Genomic DNA, 20,711 nt, shown 5'->3' on the forward strand with positions numbered 1-20,711 from the left:
TCCCTGTGGACCCACTGCCTGGGTGGGTGCCAGGAAGCCACCGGCGGTACATAGAAATATCCCATTGCATTGCCCAACACAGCTGAGGTAGTAATGTCGTGCGTAATACAGGTGGGCTTCGGCCCACACTGCATGCCCCAGTCAGACTGGGCTTCTTTAGAAGTGTACAGATGTATTAAAAACTCCGTGTGCACCTACAGCATGGGTGGCTCCCTGGAACCCACCGGCGGTACATAAAAATATCCCATTGCATTGCCCAACACAGCTGAGGTAGTAATGTCGTGCTTAATGCAGGTGGGCTTCGGCCCACACTGCATGCCCCAGTCAGACTGGGGTTCTTTAGAAGTGGACACATGTAGGTTAAACTCCCTGTGGACCCACTGTCTGGGTGGGTGCCAGGAAGCCACCGGCGGTACATAGAAATATCCCATTGCATTGCCCAACACAGCTGAGGTAGTAATGTCGTGCGTAATACAGGTGGGCTTCGGCCCACACTGCATGCCCCAGTCAGACTGGGGTTCTTTAGAAGTGTACAGATGTATTAAAAACTCCGTGTGCACCTACAGCATGGGTGGCTCCCTGGAACCCACCGGCGGTACATAAAAATATCCCATTGCATTGCCCAACACAGCTGAGGTAACGTCAGCTGTAATGCAGGTGGGCTAAAAATTAATTTGATTACACTGTAGGCGAGGGCCCACAAAAATTGCTGTATCAACAGTACTAATGTACATCCCAAAAATTGGCCATGGCCAGCCAAGAGGGCAGGTGAAACCCATTAATCGCTTTGGTTAATGTGGCTTAAGTGGTAACTAGGCCTGGAGGCAGCCCAGTGTAACGAAAAATTGGTTCAAGTTAAAGTTCCAACGCTTTTAAGCACATTGAAACTTATAAAAATTGTTCAGAAAAATTATTTGAGTGAGCCTTGTGGCCCTAAGAAAAATTGCCCGTTCAGCGTGATTACGTGAGGTTTCAGGAGGAGGAGCAGGAGGAGGAGGAGGAATATTAGACACAGATTGATGAAGCAGAAATGTCCCCGTTTTGGATGGTGAGAGAGAACGTAGCTTCCATCCGCGGGTGCAGCCTACGTATTGCTTACGTATCGCTGCTGTCCGCTGGTGGAGAACAGAAGTCTGGCGAAATCCAGCCTTTGTTCATCTTGATGAGTGTTAGCCTGTCGGCACTGTCGGTTGACAAGCGGCTACGCTTATCTGTGATGATTCCCCCAGCCGCACTAAACACCCTCTCCAACAAGACGCTAGCCGCAGGACAAGCAAGCACCACCAGGGCATACAGCGCTAGTTCAGGCCACGTGTCCAGCTTCGACACCCAGTAGTTGTAGGGGGCAGAGGCGTCACCAAGGATGGTCGTGCGATCCGCTACGTACTCCCTCACCATCCTTTTACAGTGCTCCCGCCGACTCAGCCGTGACTGGGGAGCGGTGACACAGTCTTGGTGGGGAGCCATAAAGCTGGCCAGGCCCTTAAAGACTGTTGCACTGCCTGGGATGTACATGCTGCTCGATCTACGCACATCCCCTGCTACCTTGCCCTCGGTACTGCCTTCTGCCACTAGCGCTGTCGGCTGGGAATTTTACCATCAGCTTGTCCGCAAGGGTCCTGTGGTATAGCAACACTCTCGAACCCCTTTCCTCTTCGGGAATCAAAGTGGGCAGGTTATCCTTATACCGTGGATCGAGCAGTGTGTACACCCAGTAATCCGTCGTGGCCAGAATGCGTGCAACGCGAGGGTCACGAGAAAGGCATGCTAACATGAAGTCAGCCATGTGTGCCAGGGTACCTGTACGCAACACATGGCTGTCTTCACTAGGAAGATCACTTTCAGGATCCTCCTCCTCCTCCTCCTCCTCCTCAGGCCATACACGCTGAAAGGATGACAGGCAATCAGCCGGTGTACCGTCAGCAGCGGCCCAAGCTGTCTCTTCCCCCTCCTCCTCATCCTCCTCATGCTCCTCCTCCTCCTCCTGTACGCGCTGAGAAATAGACAGGAGGGTGCCCTGACTATCCAGCGGCATACTGTCTTCCCCCGCCCCTGTTTCCGAACGCAAAGCAGCTGCCTTTATGGTTTGCAGGGAATTTCTCAAGATGCATAGCAGAGGAATGGTGACGCTAATGATTGTAGCATCGCCGCTCACCACCTGGGTAGACTCCTCAAAATTACCAAGGACCTGGCAGATGTCTGCCAACCAGGCCCACTCTTCTGAAAGGAATTGAGGAGGCTGACTCCCACTGCGCCGCCCATGTTGGAGTTGGTATTCGACTATAGCTCTACGTTGTTCATAGAGCCTGGCCAACATGTGGAGCGTAGAGTTCCACCGTGTGGGCACGTCGCACAGCAGTCGGTGCACTGGCAGCTTAAAGTGATGTTGCAGGGTGCGCAGGGTGGCAGCGTCCGTGTGGGACTTGCGAAAATGTGCGCAGAGCCGGCGCGCCTTTACGAGCAGGTCTGACAGGCGTGGGTAGCTTTTCAGAAAGCGCTGAACCACCAAATTAAAGACGTGGGCCAGGCATGGCACGTGCGTGAGGCTGCCGAGCTGCAGAGCCGCCACCAGGTTACGGCCGTTGTCACACACGACCATGCCCGGTTGGAGGCTCAGCGGCGCAAGCCAGCGGTCGGTCTGCTCTGTCAGACCCTGCAGCAGTTCGTGGGCCGTGTGCCTCTTATCGCCTAAGCTGAGTAGTTTCAGCACGGCCTGCTGACGCTTGCCCACCGCTGTGCTGCCACACCGCGCGACACCGACTGCTGGCGACATGCTGCTGCTTACACATCTTGATTGCGAGACAGAGGAGGAGGAGGAGGAGGGTGCTTTAGTGGAGGAAGCATACACCTCCGCAGATACCACCACCGAGCTGGGGCCCGCAATTCTGGGGGTGGGTAGGACATGAGCGGTCCCAGGCTCTGACTCTGTCCCAGCCTCCACTAAATTCACCCAATGTGCCGTCAGGAAGATGTAGTGGCCCTGCCCGCCTGTGCTTGTCCACGTGTCCGTAGTTAAGTGGACCGTGGCAGTAACCGCGTTGGTGAGGGCGCGTACAATGTTGCGGGAGACGTGGTCGTGCAGGGCTGGGACGGCACATCGGGAAAAGTAGTGGCGACTGGGAACTGAGTAGCGCGGGGCCGCCGCCTCCATGATACTTTTGAAGGACTCCGTTTCCACAACCCTATACGGCAGCATCTCAAGGCTGATGAATTTTGCTATGCGGACGGTTAACGTTTGAGCGTGCGGGTGCGTGGCGGCGTACTTGCGCTCCAACAGTTGCGCAAGCGACGGCTGGACGGTGCGCTGAACTACACTGCTGGATGGGGCCGAGGACAGCGGAGGTGAGGGTGTGGGTGCAGGCCAGGAGACGGTAGTGCCTGTGTCCTGAGAGGGGGGTTGCATCTCAGTGGCAGGTTGGGGCACAGGGGGAGAGGCAGGGGTGCAAACCGGAGGCGCTGAACGGCCTTCGTCCCACGTTGCGGGGTGCTTGGCCACCATATGTCTGCGCATGGTGGTGGTGGTGAGGCTGTTGGTGTTGGCTCCCCGGCTGAGCTTTGCGCGACAAAGGTTGCACACCACTGTTCGTCGGTCGTCAGGCGTCTCTGTGAAAAACTGCCAGACCTTAGAGCACCTCGGCCTCTGCAGGGTGGCATGGCGCGAGGGGGCGCTTTGGGAAACACTTGGTGGATTATTCGGTCTGGCCCTGCCTCTACCCCTGGCCACCGCACTGCCTCTTGCAACCTGCCCTGCTGATGCCCTTGACTCCCCCTCTGAAGACCTGTCCTCCTGAGTAAGCGTTGCACACCAGGTGGGGTCAGTCACCTCATCGTCCTGCTGCTCTTCCTCCGAATCCTCTGTGCGCTGCTCCCTCGGACTTACTGCCCTTACTACTACCTCACTGCAAGACAACTGTGTCTGATCGTCATCGTCCTCCTCACCCACAGAAAGTTGTTGAGACAGTTGGCGGAAGTCCCCAGCCTCTTCCCCCGGACCCCGGGAACTTTCGAATGGTTGGGCATCAGTGACGATAAACTCCTCTGGTGGGAGAGGAACCGCTGCTGCCCAATCTAAGCAGGGGCCCGAGAACAGTTCCTGGGAGTGTTCCCGCTCCTGAGCAGGTGTCATTGTAGTGGAGTGAGGAGGCTGGGAGGAAGGAGGAGCAGCAGACAGAGGATTCGGATTTGCAGCAGTGGACGGCGCAGAACTGCGGGTAGACGATAGGTTGCTCGAAGCACTTTCTGCCATCCAGGACAGGACCTGCTCACACTGCTCATTTTCTAATAACCGTCTCCCGCGTGGACCCATTAATTGGGCGATGAATGTGGGGACACCAGAAACGTGCCTCTCTCCTAATCGCGCAGCAGTCGGCTGCGACACACCTGGATCAGGAGCTCGGCCTGTGCCCACACCCTCACTTGGCCCTCCGCGTCCTCGGCCGCGTCCACGTCCTCTAGGCCTACCCCTACCCCTCAGCATGCTGTATTACCAGTGATTTGATTTCACAGGCAGCGAATAAATTGGCGCAAGACTGCAGGCCAAATATAATTTTTTCCCTTTTTTGAAAACGAAAGGCCCCACTGCCTCTAGTGAATGTATAATCTAAGTTTAATAACTGTGCTGTTTTCCTGCTAATGTGTCACAGAACGTGAGGGTAGCAGAGTTATTAACTGTGGCAGAGCAGGTATTTTTTTTCCCAATTAAGGAAAGCAAATGGCGAAGCCAGGAGTAAAACGTAGCTGGGTGCGTCTGATTTTTACAGGTTGCACACGCAGCCGACACGTGTCCACCGCCCTTAGGACGGACAGAGGCAGGACAAATAGAATTATTTTCCGTTTTTTTGCACCAAAAGGCAGCACTGCGTATATTCTATGAACATGAGAAGTTTAATAACTGTGCTGTTTTCCTGCTAATGTGTCACAGAACGTGAGGGTAGCAGAGTTATTAACTGTGGCAGAGCAGGTATTTTTTTTCCCAATTAAGGAAAGCAAATGGCGAAGCCAGGAGTAAAACGTAGCTGGGTGCGTCTGATTTTTACAGGTTGCACACGCAGCCGACACGTGTCCACCGCCCTTAGGACGGACAGAGGCAGGACAAATAGAATTATTTTCCGTTTTTTTGCACCAAAAGGCAGCACTGCGTATATTCTATGAACATGAGAATTTTAATAACTGTGCTGTTTTCCTGCTAATGTGTCACAGAACGTGAGGGTAGCAGAGTTATTAACTGTGGCAGAGCAGGTATTTTTTTTTCCCAATTAAGGAAAGCAAATGGCGAAGCCAGGAGTAAAACGTAGCTGGGTGCGTCTGATTTTTACAGGTTGCACACGCAGCCGACACGTGTCCACCGCCCTTAGGACGGACAGAGGCAGGACAAATAGAATTATTTTCCGTTTTTTTGCACCAAAAGGCAGCACTGCGTATATTCTATGAACATGAGAAGTTTAATAACTGTGCTGTTTTCCTGCTAATGTGTCACAGAACGTGAGAGTAGCAGAGTTATTAACTGTGGCAGAGCAGGTATTTTTTTTCCCAATTAAGGAAAGCAAATGGCGAAGCCAGGAGTAAAACGTAGCTGGGTGCGTCTGATTTTTACAGGTTGCACACGCAGCCGACACGTGTCCACCGCCCTTAGGACGGACAGAGGCAGGACAAATAGAATTATTTTCCGTTTTTTTGCACCAAAAGGCAGCACTGCGTATATTCTATGAACATGAGAATTTTAATAACTGTGCTGTTTTCCTGCTAATGTGTCACAGAACGTGAGGGTAGCAGAGTTATTAACTGTGGCAGAGCAGGTATTTTTTTTCCCAATTAAGGAAAGCAAATGGCGAAGCCAGGAGTAAAACGTAGCTGGGTGCGTCTGATTTTTACAGGTTGCACACGCAGCCGACACGTGTCCACCGCCCTTAGGACGGACAGAGGCAGGACAAATAGAATTATTTTCCGTTTTTTTGCACCAAAAGGCAGCACTGCGTATATTCTATGAACATGAGAAGTTTAATAACTGTGCTGTTTTCCTGCTAATGTGTCACAGAACGTGAGGGTAGCAGAGTTATTAACTGTGGCAGAGCAGGTATTTTTTTTCCCAATTAAGGAAAGCAAATGGCGAAGCCAGGAGTAAAACGTAGCTGGGTGCGTCTGATTTTTACAGGTTGCACACGCAGCCGACACGTGTCCACCGCCCTTAGGACGGACAGAGGCAGGACAAATAGAATTATTTTCCGTTTTTTTGCACCAAAAGGCAGCACTGCGTATATTCTATGAACATGAGAAGTTTAATAACTGTGCTGTTTTCCTGCTAATGTGTCACAGAACGTGAGGGTAGCAGAGTTATTAACTGTGGCAGAGCAGGTATTTTTTTTCCCAATTAAGGAAAGCAAATGGCGAAGCCAGGAGTAAAACGTAGCTGGGTGCGTCTGATTTTTACAGGTTGCACACGCAGCCGACACGTGTCCACCGCCCTTAGGACGGACAGAGGCAGGACAAATAGAATTATTTTCCGTTTTTTTGCACCAAAAGGCAGCACTGCGTATATTCTATGAACATGAGAAGTTTAATAACTGTGCTGTTTTCCTGCTAATGTGTCACAGAACGTGAGGGTAGCAGAGTTATTAACTGTGGCAGAGCAGGTATTTTTTTTCCCAATTAAGGAAAGCAAATGGCGAAGCCAGGAGTAAAACGTAGCTGGGTGCGTCTGATTTTTACAGGTTGCACACGCAGCCGACACGTGTCCACCGCCCTTAGGACGGACAGAGGCAGGAGAAATAGAATTATTTTCACTTGTTTTACAAGCAAAAGGCAGCACTGCGTATATTCAATGAATAATAACTGTGTTGTGGCCCTGCCTATACAATTCTTTCCCTGCAGTATCAATGGAGGGTGCAATGCTCTGCAGAGGCGATTTTGAGAAGCAAAAAAAAATGCAGCACAGCTAACAGCAGCCTGGACAGTACTGCACACGGATAAATATGGCCCTAGAAAGGACCGTTGAGGTTCTTGAAGGCTACACTCACTCCTAACACTCTCCCTGCCTATGCAGCACTTCTGTCCCTAATGCCAGGTGCAATGCTCTGCAGAGCCGATTTTGAGAAAAAAAAAAATTGCCACTGCTAACAGCAGCCAACACACAGCTATCAGTTGCCCTAATAAGGACCTTTGGGGGGGTCTTGAAGCCTACACTAACTACCAATTCTTTCCCTACAGCAGCTCCGGTACAAACAGCACTGTCCCTCATCTAACTCACACGGCATCTGAGGCGAACCGCGGGAGGGGCCGACTTTTATGTTCGGGTGACACCTGATCTTCCCAGCCACTCACAGCAGGGGGGTGGTATAGGGCTTGAACGTCACAGGGGGAAGTTGTAATGCCTTCCCTGTCTTTCAATTGGCCAGAAAAGCGCGCTAACGTCTCAGGGAAGGAAGTGAAAGTAACCAGAACACCGCATGGTGTTCGTTACGAATAACGAGCATCCCGAACACCCTAATATTCGCACGAATATCAAGCTCGGAAGAACACGTTCGCTCATCTCTAATAACTATGCCTGGTTACAGATAACTGAACTAATACTTAGAATTCGATTACACACTAGTTCAATAGCTTTGCACTGAGATGAGATAGTTTCCATGCGCACACATTTTACTAAAATAGGCTTTTTAAAAAAAAATGCTCAATAAATTCATTTCCAACAAAAAGAGTCTAGGTTATAATAAAGAGAGTGGTTACCTTGAGCAATGTACGATGCACCTTTCTGTATTGCAGAATTCGATGCGGCCTCTGGAGTTGGTGGGTTATGAGACATAAAAGAGGTTTGACCCCTTTGCTTATCTTTAACGCTGGTTTCGAATACTATGTACATGTCGTCCTCCATGGAAGCGACTACTAATGGCTCTTCTTCGTGGTCATGATCATTTCCTTCATCTGAGTAGTTATTCAGTTCACCATGTGACACATTTTCATAGTCGCCTGTTCTTTCTTCTGTCACAGTAAAAGTGGTATATTTTTTTACACAAATGCCTAACCCAAATGCTAGCAGCTAATTTACTTCAGCAGAATGTCCAATTATGCTTATTGACACAAAAACCGAACATTTTTCGAACATTATAAGTCCTGTTGGTGACAAACCAACTGCTCATCCACATAATATTAGGACAACTGTACTTCATGGATAGAACAAGTGAATTACAGCACCGAAGAAAGCTGCCCATGTGTGGTCCATATTAATATTATTGTGTTCCTGTAATTTAAAGCAGAGGCTTCTAATTCTAGGAACACAATCAAAGTACTAAAGACCACTTGTCCGTGAGTGACTGAGTGAGTTACATGCTCCGCCCCTGATCACATGACAGTGGCATTATCACAGGTCTAAGAGTGACGTAAAGTACTTCATAGCAGGCTTGCTGCCTGTCTGGAGGTTGCTGCTCGGCCGAAGGCACAAGGGCACTCATATTATTGAGGCCACTATTATTACTGGGGCACTATTACCACTGCGGGCAACCATTACTACTGGGACTATTATTACTACTGGGGGCCACTATTACCACTGGGAGCACTGGGGGCCACTATTATTACTTGGGACACTATTACTATAGGGGTCTCAGAGAGAGGGCATAATTACTATAGGGGCCACTGAAAATGGGCACGATTACCATAGGGGTCACTGAGAGGGGGCATGATTTACTATAGGGGTCACAGGGGGGTATGATTACTATAGGGTTCACAGAGGGGGTATGATTATTATAGGGTTCACAGAGGGGGCATGATTACTATAGGGATCACAGAGGGGGTATGATTACTATAGGGATCACAGAGGGGGTATGATTACTATAGGGATCACAGAGGGGGCATGATTACTATAGGGATCACAGAGGGGGTATGATTACTATAGGGATCACAGAGGGGGCATGATTACTATTGGGGCCACTGAGAGGGAGCACAATTAAGGTTGGGGCAACTATTACTATAGAGGCTCACTTCTTTAGTCTACCAGGGAAGTTTTAATTAGTATGAAATATTTTCATCCTATTTCCTGTTGTCTTAACCCAGGTGCATCGTATAGTCCAAAATATACGGTATTTTTAAATTTTGTGCTCTCCCTAGAGACAAATTAGCCTTGGGAATTCTAACATCTTGGAACCCCTTCAATGAGCTACGATCACCAGCTCCCAGCAGTTTGACCGATCAGCAGGTCATAACATGTCCTAGTGATATGCCATAACTTACTAAAGTGGAGAAAAGTTTTTAAGTTGGTTTCACACATTGTCTTTTTTGCAAAAATGCCATTTATTTATTTTTTGGTGTTTTCATTCAGTGGCATTTTTTTCTGATTTAAAAATGCTGTCCCCAGATGTTTGCTGTAGGTGAGTGGTAAAATATGAAATAATCTACAAACATTGCATTTTTTGTGTGGCATTTTTACTTGTTGTTGCTGCATTTTTTGTGTTTATTGTGTTTTTTGCAAACAACAACATGCTCTAGGTCAAGCATCATCCAAAAAATGTTTGTGATTTCTCAGATTTTTATTTTTTACCCAAACAATGCCAGAAAAAAAAGACTATGTCTGTGGGTACCCTTAATGGGAACCTGCCTCATCCCCACAGGACTATAAACTAACCTATGGTGCCAATTGGGGATGTGACCCTGGATCTAGCGGTGTCTCCCTATGAAGTCGGTTCGCGGCATAAAAATTGGACTCTTTTCAGAGTCCCATGTGCAAAGTCTCCTATACAGCTCTATGGGAGAGCATGCTCGCAGGACTCTAAAAAGAGTCAGATTTCTGTGTGCCGCCAGGACTTTAGAGGAGGACAACGCTGGATTCAGGGAGCAGGGGAGTATAAAAAATACATCTACCTGTTATGTTCCCTAACAGCACCATAACTTAGTTTATGGTGCTGTGGGGACATGACAGATTCCCTTCAACCCTTCTTTAGTCCATCAGATGTCTGACACTTTACATTACCTGCAGGTTGTACATAACTGTAAAATGTGGCCCATATAAGTGCTTCATATGAAAGCATGCTTCATTGGATATATGGAGGTATTCTACAATAAGATCCCTGCTTCTAGAGGAGAATGCATCCATACTTATAGAGATCGGTATATATATATATATATATATATATATATATATATATATATAATCCTGTCCCTGAAGGCCTTTAATGACTTATTAGAAGACACAATGGAAAGAAAAGTAACATTATTGAGAGAATAATAAAAACATTAAAATATTAAATAAAAAGTACCCCCTAACTGTATCCTAAGTGCTTGCCGATGGGATCATCCTTTATAGGAGACGTTATTCTCCAAAATAAATGTTAAGCAACGCAGGACATAAAGTTAACCTTGAGTTGTTAAACTCTATCCTTCAGCTGTATTATATTGTGATATACTTCTGTAAACATACATAACAATGCATATGTTAATGGATTGCAATACATTTATGACAGAATACACAAGCATTACCTTGGGAGATATAGGATGTGCCACCTGCTATTGTAGGAGACAATGAGGTCTCTGGAGTAGTCAGTCTGTGCGCAATAAAAGGTTTTTCTCCTTCTTCTGCATCAAATATGATGTACACATCGTCCTCCGTGGAAGCGATTACAACAGGTTCTTCATCGTATTCATAGAATGCTTGTTTCTCTGGGCATTCGTTAAGTGCTCCTTGTGTCACATCCTCTTTGATGATATTTTCTTCTGCTACATTAGAAAATTCAACTTATTTTCCTTAAAGGGGTAACATGAGTAGACATGGCTGCAAATCTACCTCCACAGCCCCGTTAATGCGCAAAAACATCGCGCAGGGGTCAAACATTGCTCATGGGCTCATGTGAAGCTGTCCTTATAGTAAGTGAGAGAATGGGAAGTTTATGATGAAACATCACTGCTTAATATCACTACCTGCATCCTAATAAAATCAATGACAGGGGGGCGACTACGTTGTTGGGGGGCTCAGTATATACTTAGCATGTATTGGTTTGTAATTTGTATTTTTAGAGTATCCAAATGACATCCTGTATTTCACTATTCATTTTTTACTTTGTTTTGCCCGTTTGCTATACAACAGGGCGTGGGGTGTCCCAGGCGTTCTTCCAAAGTAAAATAAATAACTTTTAAGGCTTTTGTAAGGGTCCGCTCCCAACTGGCAGATTTGCCATGGATTTCCTGCAGTGGAAAAATTTGCAGCAATTATGACCAAAATCCGCTCCAAATGGATTTTGAAATTAATTGAAGGTGTGAAATCTGTTGCGGATCAGCAACAAAATCAGTGTAAGGGCTCCTTCACACGGGCGTATTTGTGCACGGAAATACACCCGCACAAACCACAGAAAGTAGGACCCATTCATTTCAATGGGTTCACAAACATTACTTGCTTTGGAGCGCGCACATTTTCGTCAGCCGAAAAAATACATAACATGATCTATTTTGTGCCCATTTGGTTTTTGGTGCAGAATTCACCCCTCATTTAAAAGAGGTGAGGTCTGCAGCATGTCCAGGGCTAAAATTGACAAGCTGCTGATTTAAATTTCGTGCTGCATGTCAATTTCCGCATTTCTGGATTTCTTTTGCAGCGTGTGGACGAGATTTTGAAAATCCTATGCACTTTGCTATTACTGTAAATCCGTGTCAAATCCTCCCCATATGAACACGCCCTAACAGTTCTAGAAAACTAACATGTGGGTGACTGTCAGCCATAAAAGAAGATTGGATTTATAAACCCAGATTTTGTAGTTTCTTTTCTGATATTCCTATCTTTCTCTGTCTGGAGTTTCCATTTAACTGTATTTCAACCAACTGATCGAAGCATGACGGATCCTGGACAAATACTGCATAGACATTACTAGATGATTCAGCAATAGATCCATCATAGACTGTTGTAAAGGAACACTAGAGCCCAAACTGATGCATGGTGTTATGCCTGGTGTCCGGCCTGAGGGGATGGTCTGCGTCATGTGTGTCACCACCGGCCCTGGACTTGGAATAAGGGCTTCAATAGAGTGTGTGGAAGCTTTTAGCGCATGTGAAAATCATGCCCGCAAAACGTGATGAAGCGAAGCTATTGATATCAATGGTTTCGTTCTTACAAGCGTGTTTCTTGCGCACAATTTGCGAGAAAAGACAGCCCTTGCCTCAGATTTCTTGCACATATTTTTTATATACGTGAGAAAAAAAATAGGTCCTGCCCTATTTTTCTGCTTTTCTTTGTTTTACCGCGCAATAGCACGGGGTTTGAACAGTAACAAAACCAAAAATTTCAAACTTGTTCATACGCAAATACGCCCCTCTGCGGTGAGTGTATTTGTGTACATATGCTTCTGTTTAAGCCCTAATATAGTGTATTCATTTGTCCAGAGTGTTTCTTTAACACACTTAGGGCTTCTTCACACGTCCATATTCGCGCAAAATATATCCGCCCAATGCATAGACAATAGACCCCATTGATGTCAATGGATTAGTTCTCATGAGCATGTTTTGCGCAGGCATTACATGTGTGCGAAAAAAAAAGTAGGACCTGCACTATTTTCCATGGTTTGTGACCACCAAGGGCCCCATAGAAGTCTATGGGAGATGTTCAAATACGCACTCAATATGCGTGCAAATGCTCAATACGCTGCACAATTCGATAAAAAAAAGAACACAGCTGGACTGTATTAGGCTAAATAGCCTTTAAATCCACAGATGGGGTGTTTTGCACGCGTGTGAACATGCTCTGCGTGCGCAAAAACTACAGTACCATGCACAGACACCTGCGCGAATCTACCTCATCAAACCGTTCACTGTGAAAACACATTGTGCTGAGGGAGCGCATACAGTCATGTGAAGCCGCCTTAATAAGATAAACAGCAATGCCATCTCCAGACACCTTGTAAGTAAACGGATGTCACCTTGGAAGCAGGTTGGCTGCGTCAGTAGATCGTCTTCTGGAGGCAGACTTGCACTCAAACAGTCATGGCTTTCTTCGCTTGGCAGATCTGTAGTAATGGAATGAATGGGCAAAGGAACATACATGTTCTCACAAGGGCATATAGAATCCTGGTCACATTCTGTATTCTGCCAGTCACCCTTGTCTTCAGAGCTGTACTCATTGTGAAACCATTCTTCCTCTTCATTGGGTTTGTTTATCCCATCTAAAATAGAATGAAGTCTTCTTACTGTGTGTTTAGAAATGACAAAGAAACTATTTTGGATTTAAAAATATTATAGAAAATATCATCATCTGTCCCGGTGGCACAATCACCTGCTTACAAGAACCTCAGTACTGTACTGTGGGATGCAATACTTTTACACCTACTGGTGTGTATATGCCTCATTATAAATTCTTATGGATACCCTCAGCACCCTCGATGTCACCAAAGAAGTGATTTTTTTCAGACTGGTCGAAGGAATGTAATGAATGTGCTGAAATTCTTTTTGTGAAAGACTGATTTCCTGCAGGTAATTGTCCCCTGACTAGATTGGCTTAGTGATACATTTAATGCATACTACTTGGTCTCCAATTGCTTCCAGACAGAGACAGACGATAGATAGATAGATAGATAGATAGATAGATAGATTGATTTGAGATAGATAGATAGATAGATAGATAGATATAACACAGATAGATGGATAGATATAAGATAAATAGATAGGATATAAGAAAGATAGATAGATATGAGATAGATAGATAGATAGATAGATAGATAGATAGATAGATAGATATAAGATAAATAGATAGATAGATAAATAGAAGATAGATATATATGAGATAGATAGATATGAGATAGATAGATATAAGATAAATAGATAGATAGATAAATAGAAGATAGATAGATATGAGATAGATAGATAGATAGATAGATAGATAGATAGATAGATAGATAGATAGATAGATAGGATATAAGATAGACAGATAGGATATAAAATAGATAGATATAAGATAGATAGATAGGATATAAGATAGATAGATATGAGATAGATAGATAGGATATAAGATAGATATGAGATAGATAGATATAAGATAAATAGATAGATAGGATATAAGATAGATAGATAGATAGATAGATAGATAGATAGATAGATAGATAGATAGATAGATAGATAGATAGATAGATAAAAACAGAATATAGAGTCTGGAAATATTTTAAAGTGACTCAAAGTTTCACCTTAGCTGTAGGAAACTTATTACGATGTACTGTAAGCATCTTTTTGAATAATTGACTTAAATTGACTGCTAAGAATCTAAGTATACTATAATTCCTGTGCTTCTTCAAATCCTTTAAAATGTGGCATACTAAAGATGAGCAATTTATGCAATAATTCTACTCAAAATCATTGTAGACTGTTTTCCATGTCCACATAAAATCAATTTTCTAAACAACATCAAATTTATTTCTGTTCATTTTCCTTTTATTGAAACTTTTAATGAACATCAAGCATTCAACAGAACACGAATGTTGTGAAATATTGTAGAAATAACAGATAAATATAGCCAAATAGGTAAAGAGAGATATATTTATGTTTAAAATAAAATCAAAAATCATCCTTTTGTCACGTCAGTCTGCTGTTAAAGTCAATGTATCATCTTCGAGGAAAAAGTATACGATGAAGAATAGGAATAATGAATTATAAGAGACATGCACCATATCAAAGCGATATGAGGGTGGAGCCAAGACACTTCATCAGGGGATTTATAAACCTATGCACAAAGTCTGGATCCTGCACAAAGGACAACTAGAGGATCCATATTAACTTGTAGCCAATATGTTTTCCTTTTTCTAAGGCTGGATTCACACGAACGTATAGCGGCTCGGTTTTCACGCCGAGCCGATATACAACGTCCTCATCTGCAGGGGGGGGGGGGGTGATGGAAGAGCCAGGAGCAGGAACTGAGCTCCCGCCCCCTCTCTGCCTCCTCTCCGCCCCTCTGCACTATTTGCAATGGGGAGAGGCGGGGCTAATTCTCGTAACGTAGCCCCGCCCCCGCCCCACATCCTTTCATTGCAAATAGTGCAGAGGGGTGGAGAGGGGATGGAGAGGGGGCGGGAGCTCAGTTCCTGCTCCTGGCTCTTCCATCCTCCCCCCCTGCAGATGAGGACGATGTATATCAGCTCGGCGTGAAAACTGAGCCGATATACGTTCGTGTGAATCCAGCCTAAGGCAAATGTTTTTCTAATCTAGCAGTTTGAGACACTTTTTTCCCCCCGAGATGGGAATCAATAGTGTTTTCATGCTAAGTAAAGTGGAATAACGGCCTGATGATTAGCTTGGACTACAAAAGGTTTATTATAGGTTTATTATAGGATAGCGAGGTTGAAGGCACTAAAAGCTGCAGGCTATGTGCACGCGCTCCCATCAATGTCTATAGCAGTGCATGCACACAGCCTGCATAATTAAGTCCAATGACACAGTCCACGCTCTGAATGCACAGTCCACGTACTGACAGGCTGACAGCGCTGTCACCGGGAGGTGGGTAGGTATAAAAAAAAATACCTGGAACCTGCACTATGAGCACCATAATTTAGTTTATGTGCTAATAGCTGATGACAGGTTTCTTTTAAGATAACTTCTTGCACAAAGTCATAGCCAGGTTAAACCTGCATACATCTGTCTGTTTTGGAGAAGATCTGTAATGAAATTGTCTTGGTATCTTTGAGCATCTTAGTGCACATGGTTCCACAAAGACTGCATGCAATTTGGCTATCCTTCTTGATTCAATGCCACAAAATATGCTACTGTAGCACAAATTGCTGAAAGCATGAATACTGTTAGGGAGCAGAATCAGCAGTCTTCTGTGTGAACAGTGTATAGAACACAGCAGGCTCCTCCCACCAGTTCTGAGAAAGCAGAACATTTTAATAAATGTAGGATATAAGTCATATAATGGCCAGAAATAATATTATTTCTCATGTACACAGAAATGGCAGCTTATTCTGAAAAAGGTACCTGAAAATTCAGGTAGCTTTAAAGGATCTGCTGCTAACACCTTGGTAACAGATGCCGCAGGATACCGTCACAAATCTTAAGGAGTCCATACCTTGACAAGTCAGAGCCGTTTCAGCTGTTTTAAGGACAACTACACAATATTAGGCAGATGGTTGTATATAGAGTATACCTACTGTATGTTTTATACAAGCTTGGAAATGAAGAGTACAGATGTATCAGGTGACAAATTGTCAATACATTTGCACCTGTCATGTGACATGCAATATGTTTCTTGTTAAACTGTGCTTCAGTTGAGCCTAATGATGGCATGTGTCAAATGTGGGCACTTTAAAAAAAAAAGTTATGCCAAGATGGCATTCCCTGGGCATATGCCCTATTTTAGACCGTCTCTGTAAGAATGGCTGCTATCCTTCTGCTGTCCTGATATTACAGGACAGCCATTGTCATAAAACAATACATTGAAGATTTTTGGGGGAAAGAAAGCACAGCTAGTTAATTTATTTGAATAGACAATAAGGGATTTTTATTGTTAGTTGTTTTGATCTGGCCTAACCAGAAATTCTATTATTGACCTTTGTCACAATGTGTCTTAATCCCAAAATCAGAAAGGCGCTACTGACATCCCTTGTTAAGTAAATGATCTACTATACATGCTTGACCTACAGAAAAATCATTGAGAAGACTTGTGTGGGTGTGAAATTAGGAATGCCTTCAGACTGTCAGGAAAGTCCTGATATGAGTTGTACCATCAGGGCTGTGATGAACCATATTGATCCCACATTATCTTGACTACAGACAAACAGAGATTGGATTTCCAACCTGCTGTTGTTAATTAAGTTTTAAGCTTGTCAGAGAAGTCCCATCAAAAATGGTGAGAACCAATAAATCATTATGGCTTTAAATAATAGTAAATGACAACCATGTTTTAATAGCAATCTAAGATACATCCATTGATAAAAAGTCAATAAAAAAAAAAATTCAAAAATTAAATTCAGTTTGCAAACACCAAATGATGCTTAAAGAGTAATTATCAATATTTTTAATTACAAACTTTGCGTTGTCAATATTGCCAAGCGGTTGTCCAAGTTATTATTTTTCTTAAAATTCCTGCTACCCATGGCCAAACCTAATAAAATACACAATACTCACCTCTCCTGGCTCCCTGCATGCCCCGCAGCTCCATTCTCCATATGCTTTCATACAGCAGTCAGCCTGTTTACAGCATGCCTCAGGCTGCTGCAGCCAATCCTAGAGCAAGGGGAAGCAGGTGCAGCACTGGACATGCAGGAAGCCAGGAGAGGCGAGTACTGTATGGTGTTTTTTTATTATGTTTGGTCATGGGAAGATGGCAATCAAGATGGATTTTAGCAGTTTTTCAGAGTGAGTGAACAGACAAGGAGGCGGATGGGTAGAAGTAGGAAAGTAGCAGGATAAGTTGAGAACGAATGATTTTTCTTTGTGAAGATATGTTACAAAGTTTCTTATATTTGCCTGCACTATTCATTTATGTAAAGTTTGGTAAAAGCTCAGTGACTATTTGAATAATGTTTCTCTTGTGTGTGGTCCTGGCTCTTTGTGCTATGGATGGTGGGAAACTATACTTGAACTTTGGTTTAGTAACCTAAGTTAGTTAAAATAACTTATGGTTATTGGCAAACTATGGCTTTTTCTGGGCAGTAGAAAGTACTCTATGTGAATTATATGACACCTGCTGGACAGAGCTTGTTCTATGTGGACATTGGAGGTGTAATAGGCTGAACTGGATGGACATATGTCTTTTTTTCGACTTATATACTATGTTACTATGGAGACTGTATGATAATGTATGCACTATTTATCTGGCTGCTGTATGAAAATATTTGGAGAAAGTCTATTATTTGTCCAGACACTGTATGCTGTGCCAGTGCGGGCGCTGTCTGAACACACTGTGGCAATATTTACCAAGTGCATGGTTTTAAAGACAGTATGACATTAATTTAAATAATAATTCAAATTGATTCAATGTTTTTGGAGGGCAAAATGCAAACAGGCCCCAGCACATTGGCCACATGACTTCAATGTGTGGTGTTGTGTTAATGTTATGTTTATGACTTTCTTAACAGTGTGCCTTTGCCTCTACTCCCGCTCTCCATTTCAGGTTTCCAACTCACATGCCGAAATTTACATTGAGATGGAAACCTGAACCAAACCATAGTCTCTAATGTGTGACACAACATGAAGGATAGAAAACTGTAGTTCACTGCTCTTTTCTATTCTTCTAAGAAGACTGAAAGGTATAGAAACATTGTGAAACGGAGACCAAAGTGGTCTCCGTTTCACACATTAATGGCTATGGTTCAATCTAGGTTTCCATCTCAATACCGTTTTTGGTTGGTGAGAATGAAACTCAAGAGAGCAGGGGTGGAGGCAAAAATGCAGTGTGCCAAGGTTTTACAGTACAGAAGGTATCCAGCTCCATAACACTTCTAGAAAAACCTTTGACTTTTCTGCCAAAGAGTTATTATAAATAAAAATGTGTTATTGTTGCTGGCTGTGGCTGGCGGTTTTCCTCATCATCTCCTCCTGCCAGTCGCCACCACCAGCACCCCCTATATCGTCAATATGGCAGAAGTCGTACCATTGTACACTGCTATGGGGCAAGAAAGTACCACATGAAGATGCTGACTTGCTTCTTTTTTTGGATTGGTCTGTAATGCTGCGGTGGATCAACCTGGCTGAATTGCCTGTTGAATTCTCATGGTGAATATAGAGGGGACAGCTGTTGCTGTTTCCACATCTCGATTTGTTTTGCCTGTGTCATCCAGTCTGCCTCTTACAGGGCCAGCACACTCCCTGGACTCTTGCATCCCAAACTAATCCGGGGATTTCACTAGATATTTAAGGAACTCTCAATGGGTGCCTGAGCAATAGATTCCATTTTGTGTAAATGCTAATGATTCTGATTGACTCCTGGTTTTGACCCATGCCTGTTTGCCCAGCTTTCCCAACTTCACCTGTCCTGATCTCGGCTTGTTCCTTCACTACAACTTGCCTGATTGCAGCCTGTTCTCACCCCTGTCTGCATAAACCCTGCTCGTCCTGACCTCAGCCTGTTATATTGACTTTGTTTCTGCCAATCTCTTCGGTACCTTGCTATGGTGCCTCTGACCTGTCTGTGTCAGCTGCCATTGCACTGAGATTAGTCATTGGGTAATGCCCTAGGGGCCCTGCAGCTAAGACCGATTCCTTATACAGGAGTTAAGATCGTTTGAGCGATCATCGCTCCGTGTAAATGGGCCTTTAGAGAATGAAAACCAAGGACCCCCTAGGTGCAGCTCTCAAGAATAGCTCACAGTTAGAGATGAGCGAGCATACTCGTCCGAGCTTGATACTCGTTCGAGTATTAGGGTGTTCGAGATGCTCATTACTCGAGACTAGTACCACGCGATGTTCGAGTTACTTTCATTTTCTTCCCTGAGAAATTTGCGCGCTTTTCTGGCCAATAGAAAGACAGGGAAGGCATTACAACTTCCCCCTGCAACGTTCAAGCCCTATACCACCCCCCTGCAGTGAGTGGCTGGCGAGATTAGGTGTCACCCGAGTATTAAAATCTGCCCTCCCGCGGCTCGCCACAGATGCCTTCTGACATAAATCAGGGAAAGTGCTGCTGCTGGTGCTGCTGCTATAGGGAGAGCGTTAGGAGTTATTTTAGGCTTCAAGAACCCCAACGGTCCTTCTTAGGCCATAGAAATCGCAGATCACACCTATGTGCGATCTGCGATTCCTGTTCTCTTCTCTATATGCGCTCAATGGGGCCGGCGGCAGCAGCGCCGACCCCATTGAGAACATATAGAAGACAAATCATTCTTCTCTGCCACAGCTGTAACAGCTGTGGCAGAGAAGAACGATGTTTGCCCATTGAATTCAATGGAGCCGGCAATACAGCAGGTTCCACTAAAAGCAATGGGCTGCCGGCGATCGCGGTATGAATTGTCGGGAAGGGCTTAAATATATAAGCCCTTCCCTGCAATTCATCCAGAAATGTGTAAAAATAAAAATATATACCGTATATATCGGCGTATAAGGCGACGGGGCGTATAAGACGACCCCCCAACTGTCACCTTATACGCCGGGAATACAGCGGAGCAAAGAATAAAAATCATTACTCACTTCTCCTGGCGTTCTGCGGCGCTGCTGCAGGCTGTCGCTCCCTCCTGGTCCCCGGCAGAGCATTGCTTTCTGGACACAGGGCTTGAAATCCCCGCCTCCAGAAAACACACGTGCCTTCAGCCAATTACAGCCAATGACAATGATGTCATTGAATGGCTGTGATTGGCTGAAGGCACGTGTGTTTTCTGGAGGCGGGGATTTTTGAAACCCTGTGTCCAGAAAGCAATGCTCTGCCGGGGACCAGGAGGGAGCGACAGCCTGCAGCAGCGCCGCAGAACGCCAGGAGAAGTGAGTAATGATTTTTATTCTTTGCTCCGCTGTATTCCCGGCGTATAAGGTGACAGTTGGGGGGTCGTCTTATACGCCCCGTCGCCTTATACGCCGGTATATACGGTATATATTTTTATTTTTACACATTTCTGGATGAATTGCAGGGAAGGGCTTATATATTTAAGCCCTTCCCGACAATTCATCCTGCGATCGCCGGCAGCCCATTGCTTTCAGTGGAACCTGCTGTATTGCCGGCTCCATTGAATTCAATGGGCTAACATCATTCTTCTCTGCCACAGCTGTTAAAGCTATGGCAGAGGAGAACGATCTTTATGCTGACAGTGGGGGGGGGGGGGGGGGGGGAACTCTTG

At 45.0% G+C, this 20,711-nt stretch overlaps 1 protein-coding gene across 2 annotated transcripts in view; it reads right to left on the bottom strand.

The window, feature by feature from the left end:
• The window catches only part of BANK1 (B cell scaffold protein with ankyrin repeats 1), a 308,283-nt gene that overhangs the window by 82,626 nt on the left and 204,946 nt on the right, over positions 1 to 20,711 (bottom strand). The window contains exons 10-12 of one of the 2 annotated variants that reach the window (XM_066573970.1): positions 12,885 to 13,127; positions 10,462 to 10,695; positions 7,723 to 7,974 (exon numbers count right to left, since the gene is read on the bottom strand). In XM_066573970.1, coding sequence (XP_066430067.1) covers positions 7,723 to 7,974; positions 10,462 to 10,695; positions 12,885 to 13,127 — 729 coding nt within the window. Of the gene's footprint in view, positions 1 to 7,722; positions 7,975 to 10,461; positions 10,699 to 12,884; positions 13,128 to 20,711 lie in introns of both variants that reach the window. The other variant, XM_066573969.1, reaches the window with a different exon arrangement.

Source organism: Eleutherodactylus coqui, chromosome 7 (genome assembly GCF_035609145.1).
Source record: "Eleutherodactylus coqui strain aEleCoq1 chromosome 7, aEleCoq1.hap1, whole genome shotgun sequence".
Classification (NCBI taxonomy): Eukaryota; Metazoa; Chordata; class Amphibia; order Anura; family Eleutherodactylidae; genus Eleutherodactylus; species Eleutherodactylus coqui.